General features: G+C 35.9%; 1 protein-coding gene across 5 annotated transcripts in view; it reads left to right on the plus strand.

The window, feature by feature from the left end:
- Nucleotides 1-18104, plus strand: part of nap1l4b (nucleosome assembly protein 1-like 4b) — an 88968-nt gene that overhangs the window by 32295 nt on the left and 38569 nt on the right. For all 5 annotated transcript variants that reach the window (XM_069900890.1, XM_069900870.1, XM_069900899.1 and 2 more), the window contains exons 6-8: nt 6456-6542; nt 13736-13867; nt 14886-14957. In XM_069900890.1, the coding sequence (XP_069756991.1) occupies nt 6456-6542; nt 13736-13867; nt 14886-14957 (291 nt within the window). The remainder of the gene's footprint in view (nt 1-6455; nt 6543-13735; nt 13868-14885; nt 14958-18104) is intronic.

An 18104-nucleotide genomic window follows, 5' to 3' on the forward strand; every position in this document is an offset into this window, starting at 1 on the left:
AAAGTATAGGATCGTAAGTCAATATAGAGTTTCATCAAAATAGCCGAAAAGATTGCTGTCGTCTCCCCTTCTATAGACGACATTTACTGAGTGTGTTGCTTAAATGGGGCTGAAATAATTATAGAAGATCCTTTGCATCCAGCATGTAATATCTGACCTATTACCATCAAGTAGGTACAAGAGCATCAAAGTCAGGACAGCCAAGCTGAAAAATAGCTTCCTGCAGGCTATGAGATTGATGAGCGGTATTCTGTAACCGAGTAAATCATGCCAAATATTTATATTTTTTAAAAATTTATGTGTATATAGATATAATTTTGTGTGTGTGTGTGTGTGTGTGTGTGTGTGTGTGTGTGTGTGTGTGTGTGTGTGTGTGTGTGTGTGTGTGTGTACTCTGGGCCAGTGGAACGCTGTTTTGTCAGATGAGAATTTGGCATCATTGGGAAGTTCACCATTTAATGACCATCCCTGTTGCCCTAGAGAAGGTGCTAAAGATCCTTTTCATAGAGCTAGTGGCAAGGATCTTGACATAATGACAAATAACAGTGATGACTGTGAGTCATCCTTGTGTGCAACTTGGAGAGTGAATTAGTGTCATTGTTTCCTTGTATCTGTTACCTTCCCCTTTTTGGTGGTAAAGGTAATTAATTTGGGAGGAACTATCAAAGAAGACAAAATAAATTATTGAAGTTTACTGTCACTTTGACTTCCCTTCCCTTTTGCTTCCAAACACCAGTCCTAAACTTCTTCATACTTAGTGATGCTTTTTGTAATTCTTTAACCTAGCTTAAATGGATACTCTGGAGGAATTTGTTTTCAACTTTTCATAACAACCATTACAGGCAGTTTACTTAAATTTCTCCATCATTAATGAGTCTAGAGGATAAATTTAATTGATATAACGAGGCCACTCAACCCCTTAGAAAGAGACTACTCGTTCTACTCTAGGGTACATAATTTAACATCTGCCCAGAGTGGTAAAAATTGAGTATTTGGCAAGAATTTTATCAGACCATTATTACAATAATGGAAAAGCAAGAAAGTATGTATAGATGGCGCCTTAATGCTACGTTATTAAAGAGGAATGATTTTTGTGAATTTATGGAGACAAATATTTTGTGGAAACAATTTTCCTTCCACTGACAACAGTTTTCTTTGAGGGGACAAATGATTTATTGAGAGATAATATGCAGGAGATTTAGAAGGATATAACAAAATTGGAAAAATAATATATCAGGAACACAAGAAAAATATAGAATATTAGAGAATAAAATTACAATATAATATACTATAAACATATGGGAATGGGAAAAAATATTAAAAACTGAACAAAAAAATAGATTATGAACTAAAAGAACGGCCACACAGTGTTATCTTGGCATGTTAAAGCAGAGGAGTCATCCAGAATGATAAATGCCATAGAAACAGAAGCTGATACTGTAACATGTAATCAAAAAGAAATATGTAGTTTGTTTAGACAATACTATGTGAAACTATATAAATCCGAATTAGTAGGAGATGAAAATGAAATGGAAGAATTTTTAATAAATGTTGAACTCCCTAAACTAGAAGAGAGAAAAAGATGACTTAGATGCACCTTTTACAAGGGAAGAAATAGAGAAAGCTCTGGGTACTTTATAAGCTAATAGTCCTTGGGAGAAGATGGGTTCCCTCCTGAGTTCTATTGACAATTTAAAGATTTGTTGATGTCGCTTTTGATGGATGTGTTAGACCAGGTGGTGGAGACCCAAACTCTCCCGGAAAGAACAAGTATTTACCATCTATTTTTCTCTTGAGTAGATCAAGTAGACAGCGGTGTCGCCTATCTCCAGCTTATTCATACTAGCTATTGAACCTATAGCAGAGATTAGAAGAGATCCGGATATTGAGGGCTTCAAAGTTGGACAGGAAGAACATAAAATTAGTTTATTTGCTGATGATGTGCTATTATATATGTCTGACCCAGCTGAATCACTGAGAAGATTACAAACAATGTTAGAAAAATGTTGAAGAATATCAAGATATAAAATAAATAAGAATAAAAGTGAGATAATGCCATTGCAAAATTTTGATTATGAAAGATACCAGAAAGGTGGTAGATTTAAATGGAAGATGGAATTAAATACTTAAGAATAATGACATAATAATTGACATAATTTAGATAAGCTTAGTTATACCCTTCTATTATAAAAAAATTAGAAAAAGGCCCACTGAAATGGAACGATCTATTACATTAATAGGAAGGGTAAATTGTATAAAAATGAAGGTAATGCCAAGACTACAGTATCTCTGTCAATCGGTGTCTATTGTACTCACTAAAATTTTCTTTAAATTATTACATAATTGTATAAGATAATTCCTATGGAATAACAAAGTATCAAGAATTGCACTGGAAAAGTTAACATGGGACTATAAATTGGGAGGACTTAGACTACTGGATTTTAAGAAGTGCTCTCTATCAGCACAAGCAAGATTTTGATCATCTTTCTTTGAAGAAAACAGCCCCACTTTGTGGATTCGAATGGGATGGAATTCAATAAAAGACTTAATTTATGTGGAATGTTGTCAATAATTAAAAAAAGGATAATCTTATATTAATACACATGATTAGAATATGGCAAGAAATAAATGAATGTATCAGGAAAAAATGTACTACTGCCTATGAATCTGAGTAACAAAATACTGAATTCATTGTATGATAGGAATATGATGATGACTGCTATATGGAAGGGTCTCTTTTGTCTTTGAACAATTAAGAAATAAATGTGAAGTAGTTAATGGGAGATTCTTTTGTTTTCTCCAGTTAAGATTGTTGTTAAGAGAAAGATGAGGACCAAACTTGGCCCCACCTGAAATTAGTGAAATGGAATGATCGATTTGGCTGGGGAACATACCTAAATTTATATCTAAAATGTACTTTGCTCTCCAAAATGAAAGTGCAAAACCAGGTTTACAGAGATCGAGAGAGAGATCAGAGATCGAGAGAGAGAGAGATGGGAGTCAGATTTAGGAGTTGCAGTAATGGAAAAATGTTAGTCTGATTGGAGTTTGGATAACATGTCGTCAATTATACAATATAATTTTCTATACCAATTACACCTTAAACCATAAAAGTTACATAAATAAGAAATGGAAATATCAAAGATGTGTATTAAATGTGAAATAGGAATGTTTGTACATGCTATGTGGTTGTGTATGAAAGTAAAACCTTTCTGGCAGGATATAACTGAAATACTAACTGGAGCTTTATCCTTTGGGCAATGTTATTGAAATAATTAATAAACCTGACTAAATTCCAAATTTCATTTGTTTAAATAGATTTAGCTGTGGTTATAAATGTATTACGATTACTTGGAAATCTGACTCACCTCTACAGACAGCACGATGGAAGACTGAGATGAACAGTTATATACCTATGGGGGGGGAAATCACATATAATCTAAAGAACAAATATAACAAATTTAGAGATAAAATATACAAGTATCTAGAGAGACCAGGTCTGAACAGGAACATACATCCGATTTGTGCGTGGAAGGTCTTGTTGAATTTTTTGAAGAGGTGGCTAGGTACGTTAATGAGGGTAGAGCAGTGGATGTTGTGTATATGGACCAGTAAGGCCTTCGATAAGGTTCCACATGGAAGGTTAGTTAAGAAGGTTCAGTCACGAGGTATTCTGAGATAGTCAAATGGATTCAACAGTGGCTGGAAGGGAGATGCCAGAGAGTTGTAGTGGATAACTGTTTGGCTGGAGGCCGTTAACAAGCGGTGTACCCCAGGGATCTGTATTGGGTTATTTACATTAATGATCTGGATGATGGGGTGCTAAATTGGATTAGTAAATATGCAGATGATACTAAAATAGGTGGAATTGTGGATAATGAACAAGGTTTTCAAAGATTGCAAGAGAATTTGGACTGGTTAGAAGAGTGGACTGAAAGATGGCAGATGTAGTTTAATGCTGAAAAGTGTGAAGTGCTTCATTTTGGAAGGAATAATAAAAACCGGACATGCGTAGGAAATGTGAGGACATTGAAGAATACAGTGGAGCAGAAAGATCAAGGAATAATGGTTCATCGTTCCCTGAGGGTAGAATCTCATGTGGTGAAGAAGGCTTTCAGTATGCTGGCCTTTATAAATCAAAGCATAGAATACAGGAGTTGGGAAATGATGTTGAAACTGTTCAAGGCATTGGTAAGGCCAAATTTGGAATTTGTGTGTGCAGTTCTGGTCTTCAAGATATAGGAAGGATATCAACAAAGTAGAGAAAGTGCAGAGAAGATTCATGAAAATGTTACCTGGGTTTTAGAGTCTAGATTACAAAGATAGATTGAGCAGATTAGGTCTTTATTCTTTGAAGGTTGAGAGGGGATTTGATGAAGACATTTAAGATTATGAGGGGGATAGAATGAGTTGATGCAAATAGGATTTTTCCTTTGAAGGTCGGAGAGATTGAAACAAGAGGTCATGAGTTAGGTGTTACGGGGCATGTTTAGAAGTAACACGAGGGGTAACTTCTTTACTCATAGAGTGGTGGCTGTGTGTAATGAGCTTCCGGGAGAAATAGTGGAGGCAGGGTCCATTTTGTAATTTAAGGAAAAATTAGATGGATATAAGGATGGGAGAGGTTATGGGTAAAGTGCAGATTGGTGGGACTAGAGGAGAGTACTTAGTTCGGTGCGGACTAGAAGGGCCGAAATGGCCTGTTTCCGTGCTGTAATTATATGGTTATAAAAATATGGCAACCATATATGGACTATATAGAAGCCCAAATATAATATTTTTTTTAAAAAGGTACTTCTATTATAAAAATATGTGACCTCCCAATGAAGACTTTTTTAAAGACCCATCTGCAAGTACGGATTTATACTGTGAAGGGTGTGGGAGGGAAGGGGTTGTTTTGTAAGAAAAAGTTCTTTTTGAAAAAAAATGTATATACATCTTGAAAATGGAAAATTTTGATTTGTTTTTTTATGGGGGGGAAAAAAGTAAACTATTCCCAAAAAAATGAGACTATACATTCCATTATACAGAATCATAGAAGGGAATCAGCATGAAGGAGGTTTGTCAGGATGTCAAGTTGACTAATAATAACTATATATTTTATGCTGCCCTCCCAGCACTCTTCATAGCCTTACATATTTTCTTTTGAATAGTTTATTATTCTTACAGACTTTATTATCATGAATTTGTGATTGTGAGCATGCTTGAGATTATAGGCATCTTACTACCTTTGTTTGAATAGTTGCATTCTGTGCAGCTAAAGGATTCCATGATGCAACTAAGATGATGGTAGACAATGAAAAATCCATAATGTACTTCCAATTCATGTCATTGAGTATATCGTGTTTAATTGCCTGACCAGCATCTAACATTGTTGTGGAAGCAGGAGAAATAGCAGGATTAGAGTTTAACTAAGGTTTACCACTGCTTTGAGCAAGTAGAAATTGGGGGGTGGGGGGGGGGGAAGAATTATGCTCTTGACAGGGTCAACTTTGATCTAAATAACGAGGATAACATTAGGGCTTTAAAATGTTGATAATGACTTCTTATGATAATGGCTTCTCAGTTGCTGATGGCTGCTTGTGTCTAATATGTTTGATATTGGGCCTGGAACAAATAATGCAGATGTGAGTGAAAAACCATAGTACATTTAAGACTGGTATTTTTCAGTGCAGAACTTTGAATTGATATCTTTCGTACCTTATCTTTAGTTCTCAATGTGAAATCTGATACCTAATCCTTTAATTGCTCTTTTTAGATCAATTAAGGCAACTGATTCAAATTTAACTCTCAATCCCATGTAGTTTTTTTTGCTTCCCTTATTGCTAGACAATCAATAGTGATGAGATGGAAAGATACTGTCCCTCCTACTCGATGGCTATTTGATATGATGGAATGTCTTGACTTTGAAAAAAATCAGATACTCTTCTAATGTAATGGAGTTAAAACTTTTTTGTTTATGAGGTCTTTTTATTAATTTTTTTCATCTATAAGATCACTTTGACTTTGTTTTCTTTTAACAGTAGTGAAATTATGTGTATTTACCAAATAATTGGAAGGGAAGCGGGTGGAGTATAATATTTACTTGTTAAAATCTTCAATTTGTTATATGTTACGATATTGTGTTTATTTGTCATAGGTTTTTCTTATTTCAGGCTTTCTTTTGTATATTCCCTTTTATATATTAATTTTGATTTATGGCTACTATTTGTGTACTGTTATTGTAAAATTCAATACAAATATTGAAAAAGATCTGGGATAAACCAAGCCTAGATAAAGTAAGCTTCACATACAGCCTGAAGGGTGAAGGGCCATCCTTATTTAAATTGCCAATTTATCGTAAAGATGTATTTGCAAGCAAGAATGAAGTTCGCTAAAAATATTCTGGGATTCTTTGTGGAGCATTATCAGTTTTTTGCAATTCATTAGTTGCTCAGTTAATTTTATTTTGGCAGAGACGAGACATAACAACAGGCAATGTCGAACCTACAGATGAAGAATGTGAATGGCATAGTGACAAAGAGGAAGAGGGAGAATTAGCAGTAAGTTTTTTTTAATTTTCTTCATTGTTGGATTAATTTTCCTATCGATCCTATATGTGATAAATGTCAATTGGAAATAGCTTCCCTTACACATATGTTTTGATCCTGTCCCTCTTTACAGAATTATTGGAAGGAAATTTTTTCCATTATATCTACCGTTTTCAATATTGATTTACAACCACATCCCATTACTGCAATTTTTGGATTACCTATGATAGATTTGACTTATTTATCTCTTCCTGCGGATCGTATGATTGCTTTTCTTACACTAATGGCTAGAAGATCTATACTATTGAATTGGAAAGAGGTTAATCCTCCCACTGTTTTCCAATGGTTTACCCAAACTATACTATGTTTAAATTTAGAGAAAATTAGAAACTCTGTCTATGAATCCCCTTCTAAGTTTGAGTTAACCTGGCGACCATTTATTCAATATTTTCATTTGTGGTGAGTTGATCTGGCTCTGTTTTCTTTTTATGATTATGTATGATAATTGGGCTGTTAGATGAGATCGGAGTGATCGGCGTGATTTAGCTATATCGGTAGGTTTTTTTTTTAAAGTTTTTAATTCAGATTTGTTTTTTCTTCCTTTTTGGGGTTTTTTTCTTTTTTTTATATATTTTTATTAATTATATCATTTTTTTTAGAGATAGTTCATACTCTAAACTGATCTAAAAAAAATTTTTATGATATATTTTTATTCTGCAATATTATTGTTTAATATCTCTCTATTAATTCATTATTTACTATGTATTTTTCATATCTCTTTGAACTGTATGTGTTTATAAATTATAATAATAATAAAAAGATTGGAAAAGAAAAGGATTAATATTGAATTAAGCCTGACCCACCGTGTGACACTTCTGAATGCCTAATTTCCAGTCAAAAAACTGAGATATACTTTGAAATCTAATGCATAAATTAGAGCTGTAGGAAAGTTGATCCCATTTTATTTCAAGACATCAATTTTTAAGAAAGCCTATTTCTTGAAAAATCCTAGCATATTTTCAATGTTCAATTGCCAAAAGTGAGTACCGTAAATATGCATGTATAATGCGTTCCAAGTATAATGTGACCCTCCATTTTTGAGGGGAAAAAGGGAGAAAATTTTTACTTCCAATATAATACGACCCCCCCCTCCCTTTTCACGCCTGATTCGCGCTGGTGTTTCTCTTTTCCCTTGCTTGCCTGCTTCGCGTTGCCATAAATATGCGTGTATAATGCGGCCGCCCCCCCCCACACCCATTTTGAGCTTGAATTTTCGTACAAAATTTTTTACGCATATTTATGGTAATTACTGTGGTTCTTTATTTTCAAACAAACCAGGTTGGGTATTGGCTGGGGAAATGCACACACAGAAAAAAAAATTAAAAAGCAGATCCTGGTGATAGTCTGTTTTTGGTTTAACTGTGTAAATTGTGGACCAGGTGAGAGGATTGTGTAAACTGAAGCCAAGCTTCCACCTTGATTCTCTCCTTTGTCTTTCTTTGTTGGACTGTTTCCATCTGTTCCATGACTACTTTTGTCCACCCGCTTAAACCATGCAAAACTTTCATTTTTCCCCCACCTGGCCCTCCATCTCAAATCTACAAGCCCTTTTTCCTATCACCTTAAAATCACACTGCCGGAATCTTCCATCGTAGTTGATTTTTGTATCCTGTCACACCAAAGGACATAATTGGATGTAGACAGGAGGCTAGGAAATAATCCAACATTAAGTCTGGCATCCAAAAGAGTGACATGGGGACAAATGTGGGCAAATAAATTCTTGCTATCCTTCTGTAGGAATTTGCCGATGATACCACAGTTGTTGGCAAAATCACAACTGGCAATGAGAAAGTGTACAACGGGGAGATCAGCTTTTGAGTGGTGTCACACCAACAACCTTGCACTCAGGGTTAGCAAAACCAAGGAGATCATTGTGGATGTCAGCAAGAAGTCAAGAGAGCACAAACCAGTCTTCATCGAGGGCTCAGTCATGGTGAGGGTCCAGAGCTTCAAATTCCTGGGTGTCAACATCTCCAAGGATCTGTCCTGGAACCTCCATGTCGATGTAATCACAAAGAAGGCGAGCCATTGGGTGTACTTTGTGAGGTGTTTGAAGAGATTTGGTATGTCAACGAAGACTCTCAAAAACTTCTACTGGTGTACCATGGAGAGCATTCTGGCCGGTTGCATCACTGTCTGGAATGAAGGTGCCAATGCACAGGACAGAACAAACTCTAGCGTTGTTAACTTGGGCTGCGACATCATGGGCACCAGACTTCACTCCATCAAGGACATCTACAGGAGGGGATGTCAAGAAAGTAGCCACTAACCTCAAGGACCCCCTATCACCCATGCCATGCCCTCTTCACTCTGCTACCATTGGGAGAAAAGGTATAGGAGTCTAAAGATGAGGACTAAGCAGCACAAGGACAGCTTCTTACCTGCTTCCATCAGATTCCTGATTGATCAATGAACTAGATACTGCCTTATTTTGACTTTTCATGCACTATTTTTAGTTATTTTTGTAAGGTGGTTTATATGTGTTATGGATCATGGAGTGACCTTTTGGACTGTCATTATAAAGGATGCATTTCTACTAAGAATTTTTGAACTTGTTGTTCAGCTGAGTGCTGGCATGGCAATTGCTTGGAACTTTTGAGAACAAAGGGAAAATCCAGCTGTGAAGCAGAGAGCAGCTGACGCGGCAAAGTGTCCGCTGGAGCGCTGAGTGAAATGCACATGCCTCATAAGTGAGGATTCGTACATTTACTGCAACCCACCATCAGTCATTTCTCTCTCCCACGTTCAATATGACAGGCTTTGTTGTCAGTTAAAGAACTGAACTTGGACATTGAACTTTGAATTCAGTGGACTGATTTTTGGACTGACTGACTTGGAGTTTTGGGGGATTTTTCCTTTTTGAATATTGGGCAGACTAATAGTCTTGGTTTTTCATATACACACTTTATATGATACCTGTCTGTTTGCTATAGATACTTAGAGTGGGCTTAATTGTGTTAAGACATTATATTGTTAATAGTTATTAATAAATATAGTTAAAATTTATCCCCTTTGAATTGTGTCTTCTGTTGTTGCGGGTTTGAGTCGTAACGTTTGCACTGTGATTGCTGCTGCAAAATGATGAATTTTGTGACTTGGTCATGACAATAAATTCTGATTCTGAGGATTACAAAGGACCCACTATCCTTAGCAGATGCACCTATATAGAATAATTTGAAGGAGCATTAAAGTGGGAATGGCCTGAAATATGCTCCTCTTAGGGATTTCACTGGCTTGCTAGCACAACTCTTGACTGATCTCTGAGTCCTGACGTTTGTAGTCATAAGACTGAGTTTGTAACAGTTATTAACCAAACCATTCAAAGGGATAAAACTACCTGACTTTGTTCTTGCCAATCTACTTTTGGTAAATATATATGTTCATGAGAGTATTTGTAGAAGTGACCAACAAACGGCCCTTATCAAGACCGTCTCTTTATCACAAAACAGTAATTTTCTTTGTGCTCTGTGGTACTACAAGTATGCTGAATGGAATTGAACTCATAGATCAGGCAACTCAAAATTGTGTATCCTGATGCACTGTGGGCCATCAAAAGCATCCAAAAGGGTTGTGCATATCCCTCACTCTGCCATTACAATCAACCCTTCTTTAGTGAGAAGTGCAAAATATGTTCTGGGAGCAGCACCATGTCTATCAAAAGATAATGTACTCGCCTCACAAGGTGACAATATTTAATCTCAATGTGAACCACAAGATGCTATTATTAGCATATTTTAACAAGTCTAAAAGTGCTTTCTGTTAGAGATAATCCTGTTTACTTTTGCAGTTTGCTACAGTGAATACTATTTTTCCTGTCTTGACTACAGTTTTGCTACTTTTTCTTTCCAAAGTTTATTCCTGTTTTAGTACTGAATACAGGTAGTCTTCATCTTATGACCATATTGGGGACCGAGGGATTGGTTGTAAGTTGGGAAACCGGGACCTCTGGCTGCCAGGGAGAACAATGTCTTTGGGCTGCTGCCAGGAGTGGGGACCACTGTATACAATACTTTTAATACAAAATATATACTTATACAGATGTTTTAATAAAGATTTTTTAAATTTTGGTCATATGTGCGGGTGGACATAACTCGCGTAGGCATTAAGTCGAGGACTACCTGTAATTAAGCAGGAGAAGGAGGTTTCAAGAATATTCCTCCTCAGTGATGGCAGGGCCTTTAAAGCAGTGCAGAGGAATATTTCCATCACACAGATATAACATTGTATTTGAGCCCAACATCAAAAGTAGTGCCCCTGATCAATTTCTCACATCAACTATTCAGTGGCTTTCACTGGCTTTGTTTGTTTACAGCTAGTTCATTTTGTTTTAAATGTGATTTTTGTGTTGAAAGCAGATCCTAACTGGAAGGTCAAGTGGTCTTAAATTAATATTTCTCAAGTTTTAGAACCAAGAAGAGACTGGTTTCTAATTTAATGTTATGCTTCCAGTCATGAAAAGTCAATAATTAACAGAGCTCATCAACCATTTGCCAGAAAATGTACTGAGAAAATCTATCCAAGGATAAATGCACTGACATTTTAATGATGGAAGTAAACACCTTCTGTAAAACTTAATTATTTCTGAAGATCAGACTGGTTTTATAAAAATCATTATTCTTATTTTAATATACATTATATATTGAACCTTTTGTATTTAACCCACTTGTCTCCCTGAATGTGTCCTTTCGTTAGATGCAGAGAAAGCTTTTGGCTGGATTGAATAGGGTTATTTATTTGTGATCCTGGAAAAATGTAATTTTTGGAGCATGTTTTATTAAATGGATTAAGTTATATTTAAGTCCTAATGCTTCAATTCTTACTAATTTACAACAATCAAGACCTGACGGGGTACTCGTCAGGCATTTCCTTTAAGTCCACTACTTTTTGATTTGGTTTTAGAACCATTAGCAATTGCCTTTCGTGAGTGCAGAGATTTTTCAGAGATTTATAGGAGGGGTATTGAACATAGAGTTCCCTATACACAGGTGGATTAATCCAGATACTTTACCATTCATACCATCTTTGCTATCTCAATTTGGTCAGTTTTCGAGATACAAGTTAAATCTGCATAAAAATGAACTTTTACCTTTAAATGCTTCAATATCAAGGTACTTTAATTTTTCTTTTAAGATTGTGAGGGATCAATTTACTTGGTATTAAAATTACAAAAAGTTATAAATATCTTTTTATGGAAATTTTTTCTATTTTATTTAAACATGTTAAATTATCCATAATGAGATGGTCACCTTTATCTATTTCTATGATTGGTTGTATTAATTCTGTTAAAATGAACATTTTACCTAATTTTTTGTACCTTTTTTTATTCCTAAATCTTTTTTGATTCTCTTTTTTCCTTCTTGCATATGGCTAGGACCACTGGAATAAAGTTCATTTTCAAAAATCTTAAAGGAATGGTGGTTTGGTGTTGCTAACTTTAGGTTTCTTTTTACTGGCAGTTGATATACGTAACTTGATTCTTTTATTATTTGATAACCAAATTGACCACCACATTTGGGTAGAAATGGAACTAAACTTTACTAAGAATATTTCCATGTTGGCAATTCTTGGGTCATCTTTATCATCTTTTTTATACAAACTAACTGACAACCTGATTGTTAAACACAGTTTGAGAATATGGACACAATTTAAAAGGTTTTTTTGGTTTTCAGAGCTTTTCGCTTGCCCTATTATATCCAATCACCTCTTTCAACCTTCTTTGCTAGACTCTGCCTTCAAGGATTGGCACAGATTGGGTTTTAAATGTTTTAAAGACCTTTATGTTGACAACAATTTTGCATCTTTTGAATAATTAGTGGTAAAATTTAAATTATCTAAAGATTTTTTTTTTAATATTTACAATCTAGAAATTTTGTTCAATCTCAGATTCCTGATTTATTTTCCTGGGAATCCCATTGGAAATATTCTTGATACATTTCTTAAACAACAACCTTTCTATAAAGGCTTGTTTGGCTGATTTAAGACGGGCCCTGTTAATTAAAATCAAGAATGCCTGGGAACAGAGTTTGAACCATTCACTGTTCAATGCAGTTTTTCTATTTTTAAACTGATTTACTCTACATCCCTCTGTGCACAGCATTGTCTGCTGCAATTTAAAGTGGTTCATAGAGCATATATATCTACATTTAAATTATCTCACATTTATTCAGACATAAATCCCCCGATGTGATAAATGTAAAACAGGTAGTGCTTCCTTAATTTGTATGCTTTGGACCTGCCTCAGCTTAGAAAAATTTTGGAAGTAAGTTTTTCAAACATTATCAGTGATTTTAAATTTAAAGTTGGATCCTAGCCCTTGAATTGCTCTTTTTAGAACATTCCGAGAAAATGTGTCTAACTTTATTTCAGTGCCTCGTTTTATGGTTGCCCGACGTGCAATTTTGATAAAATGAAAAGATAATACTCCACCTAGGGATATTATGTCTTATCTTAACTTGGAAAAAATAAGATATGCAATTGATAACTCAAATATAAAATTTCAAATGGTATGGGGCTCAGAGTGTTAAACTAGAATCTTGGCATTGTGTTGTCCCTCTCTAAGAATGTACCGCCTGGATTTATTAATCTTCAACCTTGCTTTGGGGAAGGGGTTTGACATTTTTTTTGTTTCTTTTTGATGTGCTACTTTACTGTATTGAATGTGCTTTGGAACTTGTACGTATGGACATTATTACAACTTTTTCTGATCTTGTAGCACACTTCATAATTGTATTCAATTTTTTCTTGTAAAATATCAATAAAAATATTTTTTTAATATTTTTGAGTTTAACAAAAGGTAAACTAATGATTACATAAATCAAATCATATCATAATCATATACATATCAATTGTAAATGAGAAGCATAATTATTACATAACTTATTTCACTCAAGACATCCAATTCTAAAATTATAACTAAATAACTAAATCATAACTTGTACTATGTCCAAAAAAACCCCAAAATTATACAAATATACACGTAAAATATTTTAAAAGGAAATTTTAATGATTGAAGTAAACACCTTCTGTAAAACTTGCATTTTCATGGTTGCGTGTAAAATGGTTGTGATCAAGTTTGCTTTCTAATTATTAAAGAATATTGATTTTTATATTTTGACATAATTGAAATGTAATATTTGTTTGAATAGGAAGAAATGAAAAAGAAAGCAGCAATAGATGAAAAGAAAGAAGAATCAGAGCAGGATGAGAATCCCAAAGGAATCCCTGAATTCTGGGTCACAATTTTCAAGAATGTAGATATGCTAAGTGAACTTGTAGAGGTAAGCAAAGCAAAGACATGATTATCATCTTCAGTACAATCTCTTCTAAATGTGTTGTTGCAGTATTTTTGCCAAAATTAAGAATGAATTTTGTTTCCTTTTTGATTGGCTCTTGGTTTCATTTTCAGCTCTTGACATTAATTGTTATTAAGTCGTTCAACATTTTTTTTATATAATGCACAGGTCTTCAAATACATTTTAAAAATAATTTATTGCCCAAGTTATCATATTATGCATTATGTGGAATTTTGCTCTGTTACTACATATCTTGAGTGCTTTGTGGAAAAGAGAGCTCATACCTGACAAATTTGATTAGAGTTTTTAACCAAATGACTAAATCAACAGGGCAGTGTTTATGTATTTTGTATAAACTTGCAGAACACAGTCATGAGAGACTTTTAATAAAGAATTGAAGTTTCCAAGAATGAAGAGGCAAATAAATATTTGCCTGGTTCAGAATTCAGCTGAGCAAAAATAATCAAGTACTTATCCTGACAATGTGTGAATTACATGAATATCTATTTCCTGGTACAAGTACACAATCCTTTATCTGGACATCTAAAATCTGGAAAGCTCCTGCTGCTGGTACAGCGGAAGGAAAGAGACAACAGCGTGACTCGGGCAGGGGGGAGAGACGGCAGCGTGACTCGGGTGGGGGGGAGAGACGGCAGCTTGACTTGGGCAAGGGGGGAAGAGACGGCAGCGCAACTCGGGCGGGGGGTAGAGACGACACCATGACTCAGGTGAACGGGGGGGGGTGGATAGAGACGCCAGTGCAACTGGGTGGATATGGCAGCACAATTCAGGAGGGGCGGCTGGCTTTTGTTCTGAAATCCAGAAAAATCCGTAATTAGGAACACGCTGTCCCCCAAGGGTTCCGGATAAAGGATTGTGTACCTGTACCTGTATTTGTAGGATAGAATAGGCAGGATGTTTGACATAAAGTCTTGTTTTTTTTATTTGGTTCAAGGATACAACTTGTCACGATCTGAACATATTTAAATCTATTTCTCACCAGGACCACGATGAACCTATCTTGAAACATTTGCAAGATGTCCGGGTGAAGTTCTCTGAACCAAATGAGCCTATGGTGAGTAATATTTTAAAGGGTAATGTTAGCTTGTCAACAGGTGCAGCAGGTACTCCACATCCTCATAATTTCATACTTGGTCGTTGACCAAATTTATAGTCCAGGTTTAGTCTAATGAGGAAGATGGAAGTAGAAGAGGAGCAGGATGACATAATGTTTGGTTAGGTGGATATAAAATTTGGGATCCCATTTTTAACCTATGTTTCTTTTTACGGGGAGTAGTGGTGCATTCTTCAAATTCCATTCTTCTTGCGGGGCACTTACCAAAGATTTCCTTGTCCTCCTTTTATTAGAGGAGTTTCTGTACTGGAAATGTATCTACCGTATATGCCGTTGTATTGGACGATTCTGTATAGGATGCCCTGCCAACTCCCGCCAGCTTTGAGCAATTCCCCTTGTAAAAGACAATTCCGCAAATTGGCCACTTATTGCTGAGCAATGGATGCTGTTAATAGCAAATTATCAGTATTATAATAACAAATGATAATTTAAAGGTTTATTTGGATATTTTAACATAAACCACTCTTGGCTCATGTAACAAGCTGTTTAAAGCCTGTACAGAGCTGACAGTAGTCAGACTGGGCAGATGGACCCTGGGGATGAGCACTGAATCTTCGCAACAGCGCATGTGTGAGATTGTGTTGGAGCCAGCAGGAGGATGGTGATGGTGTTGAGGCTTTGTCATAAAGGTAAAAATTTACACCTTTTGTCGAGGATGACCCTTATTTTAAGGTGAATTTTTTAAGTTTCAAGGATCATCCTAAATAACAGCATATATGGTAGTCACAACTGAACTTGCAAAATCTGTTGTTAACTTTATTTAAATATTTCAATTGATAATCTTTTGTTAAATGTTTACCTCTTACCTCTGTTAAAGAGAGAGATGGTCAGTGGTGATACAATAAAGAAATTGTAAGTCAACATTAGCCAGGATAGTTTCTCATCTCTGTATTAAATCTGAACATATCTGGTAGACATTCAAAAATTGGACAAAAACATTAGAGACTTGCATGGTTTAAAAAAAAAAATCTTTGGACTTCTTGATCGACTAGATTTTTTAAAAATTTAGATATTCAACACAGTATCAGGCCTGGCCAAATACTCTTATTAACCTACACACCCCGTAAATTTTGAATGGTGGGAGGAAACCAGAGCACCTGAAGGAAATTCTCACCGACACGGGAGAACATACAAACTCCTTATAGGCAGCGCAGGATTCGAACCTGCATCACTGGCACTATAATCGTGTTGCACTAATCATCTGTAATGTAGGTAGAAAAAAGGCACAAAATGTGTGGCTTGGTGAAAATTAGGAAACCAATTCATCAATGCAAATTACATCTTCAGAGATACGAAATATCTACATCTTGAATAAAGAAACGGGAAAAAATGTAATTTCTTTCAGGAAAATGCAGTAACCATGTGTTGAAGCTTTCCCTTTTCTGAATGTATCCGATCAAAAGTTGAAAGGATGTTCTGAAAAGTTAGAGGATTTGTAGGTGCAATGAACAGTGCATAGAACAAAACGTTGCTAAAATTCAAGAGAATGCATACTTGTGGAAAAATGATTAGAATTCCGCTCTATGTCAGATTGTTATTGTTGAAATACACTACTTAAAATGCTCTGAAAGCAGATTCAATAGTCATTGTCACATTTGTGGCCCGAAATGTGAAGTTAATAAAACATTAAACACAAGTTTATCAGGTAAACTTCTTAATGGCTTTATTCTCCCGTTTTCCTTTGTTCTCCTGCTTGTGTTCTTATCTCTCTCTCTCATACCACGTGACTTCCGGTATATCTCATACATATTCATTATCATGACATCCCTCCTTTAATCAGAAATAAACTTTACCTTCAATTACCAATATCCCTTGGAAACATACAAACATCGTAACTAATGGTAATACTATAACTCAACTACATAAAGTTTACTTCCTACAGCATTCATACATGCACTTTATGATATAAGATTAAAATACTGTCCCAAAGTTCTTATTAAAACTATGGCACAAAGTCTTCGTATCGTTTGGGCACTTTTCGGTTTCGTTTCGGCCTGCCTGCGATATTGTCGTCGCTTCTCGGTTGTTCACTCTCGGCGTCGGAAATACTGCTCGCCACTGCTCCAAAAAATGCTTCTGCAGGACTTTTTCCAGTGGTTGCATGAGGTGTTGCTCGATAGACAGCCACATAAGATAGCAATGCTTCTCACCAATTTTGTCCTTCTGCGTATGCAATCCTCAATCGTTTTTCAATGGACTGATTTTGTCTCTCTACTTCTCCGTTGGCTTGCGGCCATTTCGGAGTTACTTTATGATGGTGGATACCTGTGGTCCTCATGTATTCCGCAAATGTCTCTGAAATGAATTGTGGACCATTGTCAGAGTATAATGTAACAGGTAATCCATATCTTGCGAATATCTCTGCTAATGCTTGTATTGTTTTTTCAGTGGTTGTGGACTTCAACACCACGTACTCATAGTATCTGCTGTAGTAATCTATCACTACCATAATTGATTCACCCGTCAGTAAAGGTCCAAGAAAATCAACAGCTACGTCGATCCATGGTCCTGTCAGAAGTTGCGTACTCCGGATCGGTTCTGGCGGATTACTCCTACTTGTGATTTGACATCCGTGACAAGTTTTAACAAATTTCTCTGCGTCTTTATCACAACTTGGCCACCATACCTTGGTCCTGAGGTTTTGCTTGGTACCAACAATACCTAGGTGTCCTTCATGTGCTAAGGATACGATCTTCGGTCTCAATCTTTGCGGAATCACCAATCTGCAACCTCTCAATGCACACTGTCCGATGCAACAAAGTTCGTCTCTAATGGGAATGTAAGCCTTGTGAGTACACTTGTCCCATTGTCCACTCTGTATGCATTCTCTTACTTCCAAGAGTTCTGGATCACGTTCGGATTCTCCCTCGACTTCCTTCGTAGTCACAGCTTTCGGTGTCGCCTGAATAGCTACGAAGCGTACAAAGCTCTCTGTTTCTGTTCCCAATTCTGACTTGGATTGTGGACCTCCATCCTTCACCAATCTGGACAGCGGATCCTCAATGTTTGCTTTCCCTGCAATCTGGATTACTTTATATTTGTAGGGTTGTAGTCTGAGTACCCATCTCTCTATTCTGGCACATGGTT

This window comes from Narcine bancroftii, chromosome 1 (genome assembly GCF_036971445.1).
Source record: "Narcine bancroftii isolate sNarBan1 chromosome 1, sNarBan1.hap1, whole genome shotgun sequence".
NCBI lineage: Eukaryota > Metazoa > Chordata > Chondrichthyes > Torpediniformes > Narcinidae > Narcine > Narcine bancroftii.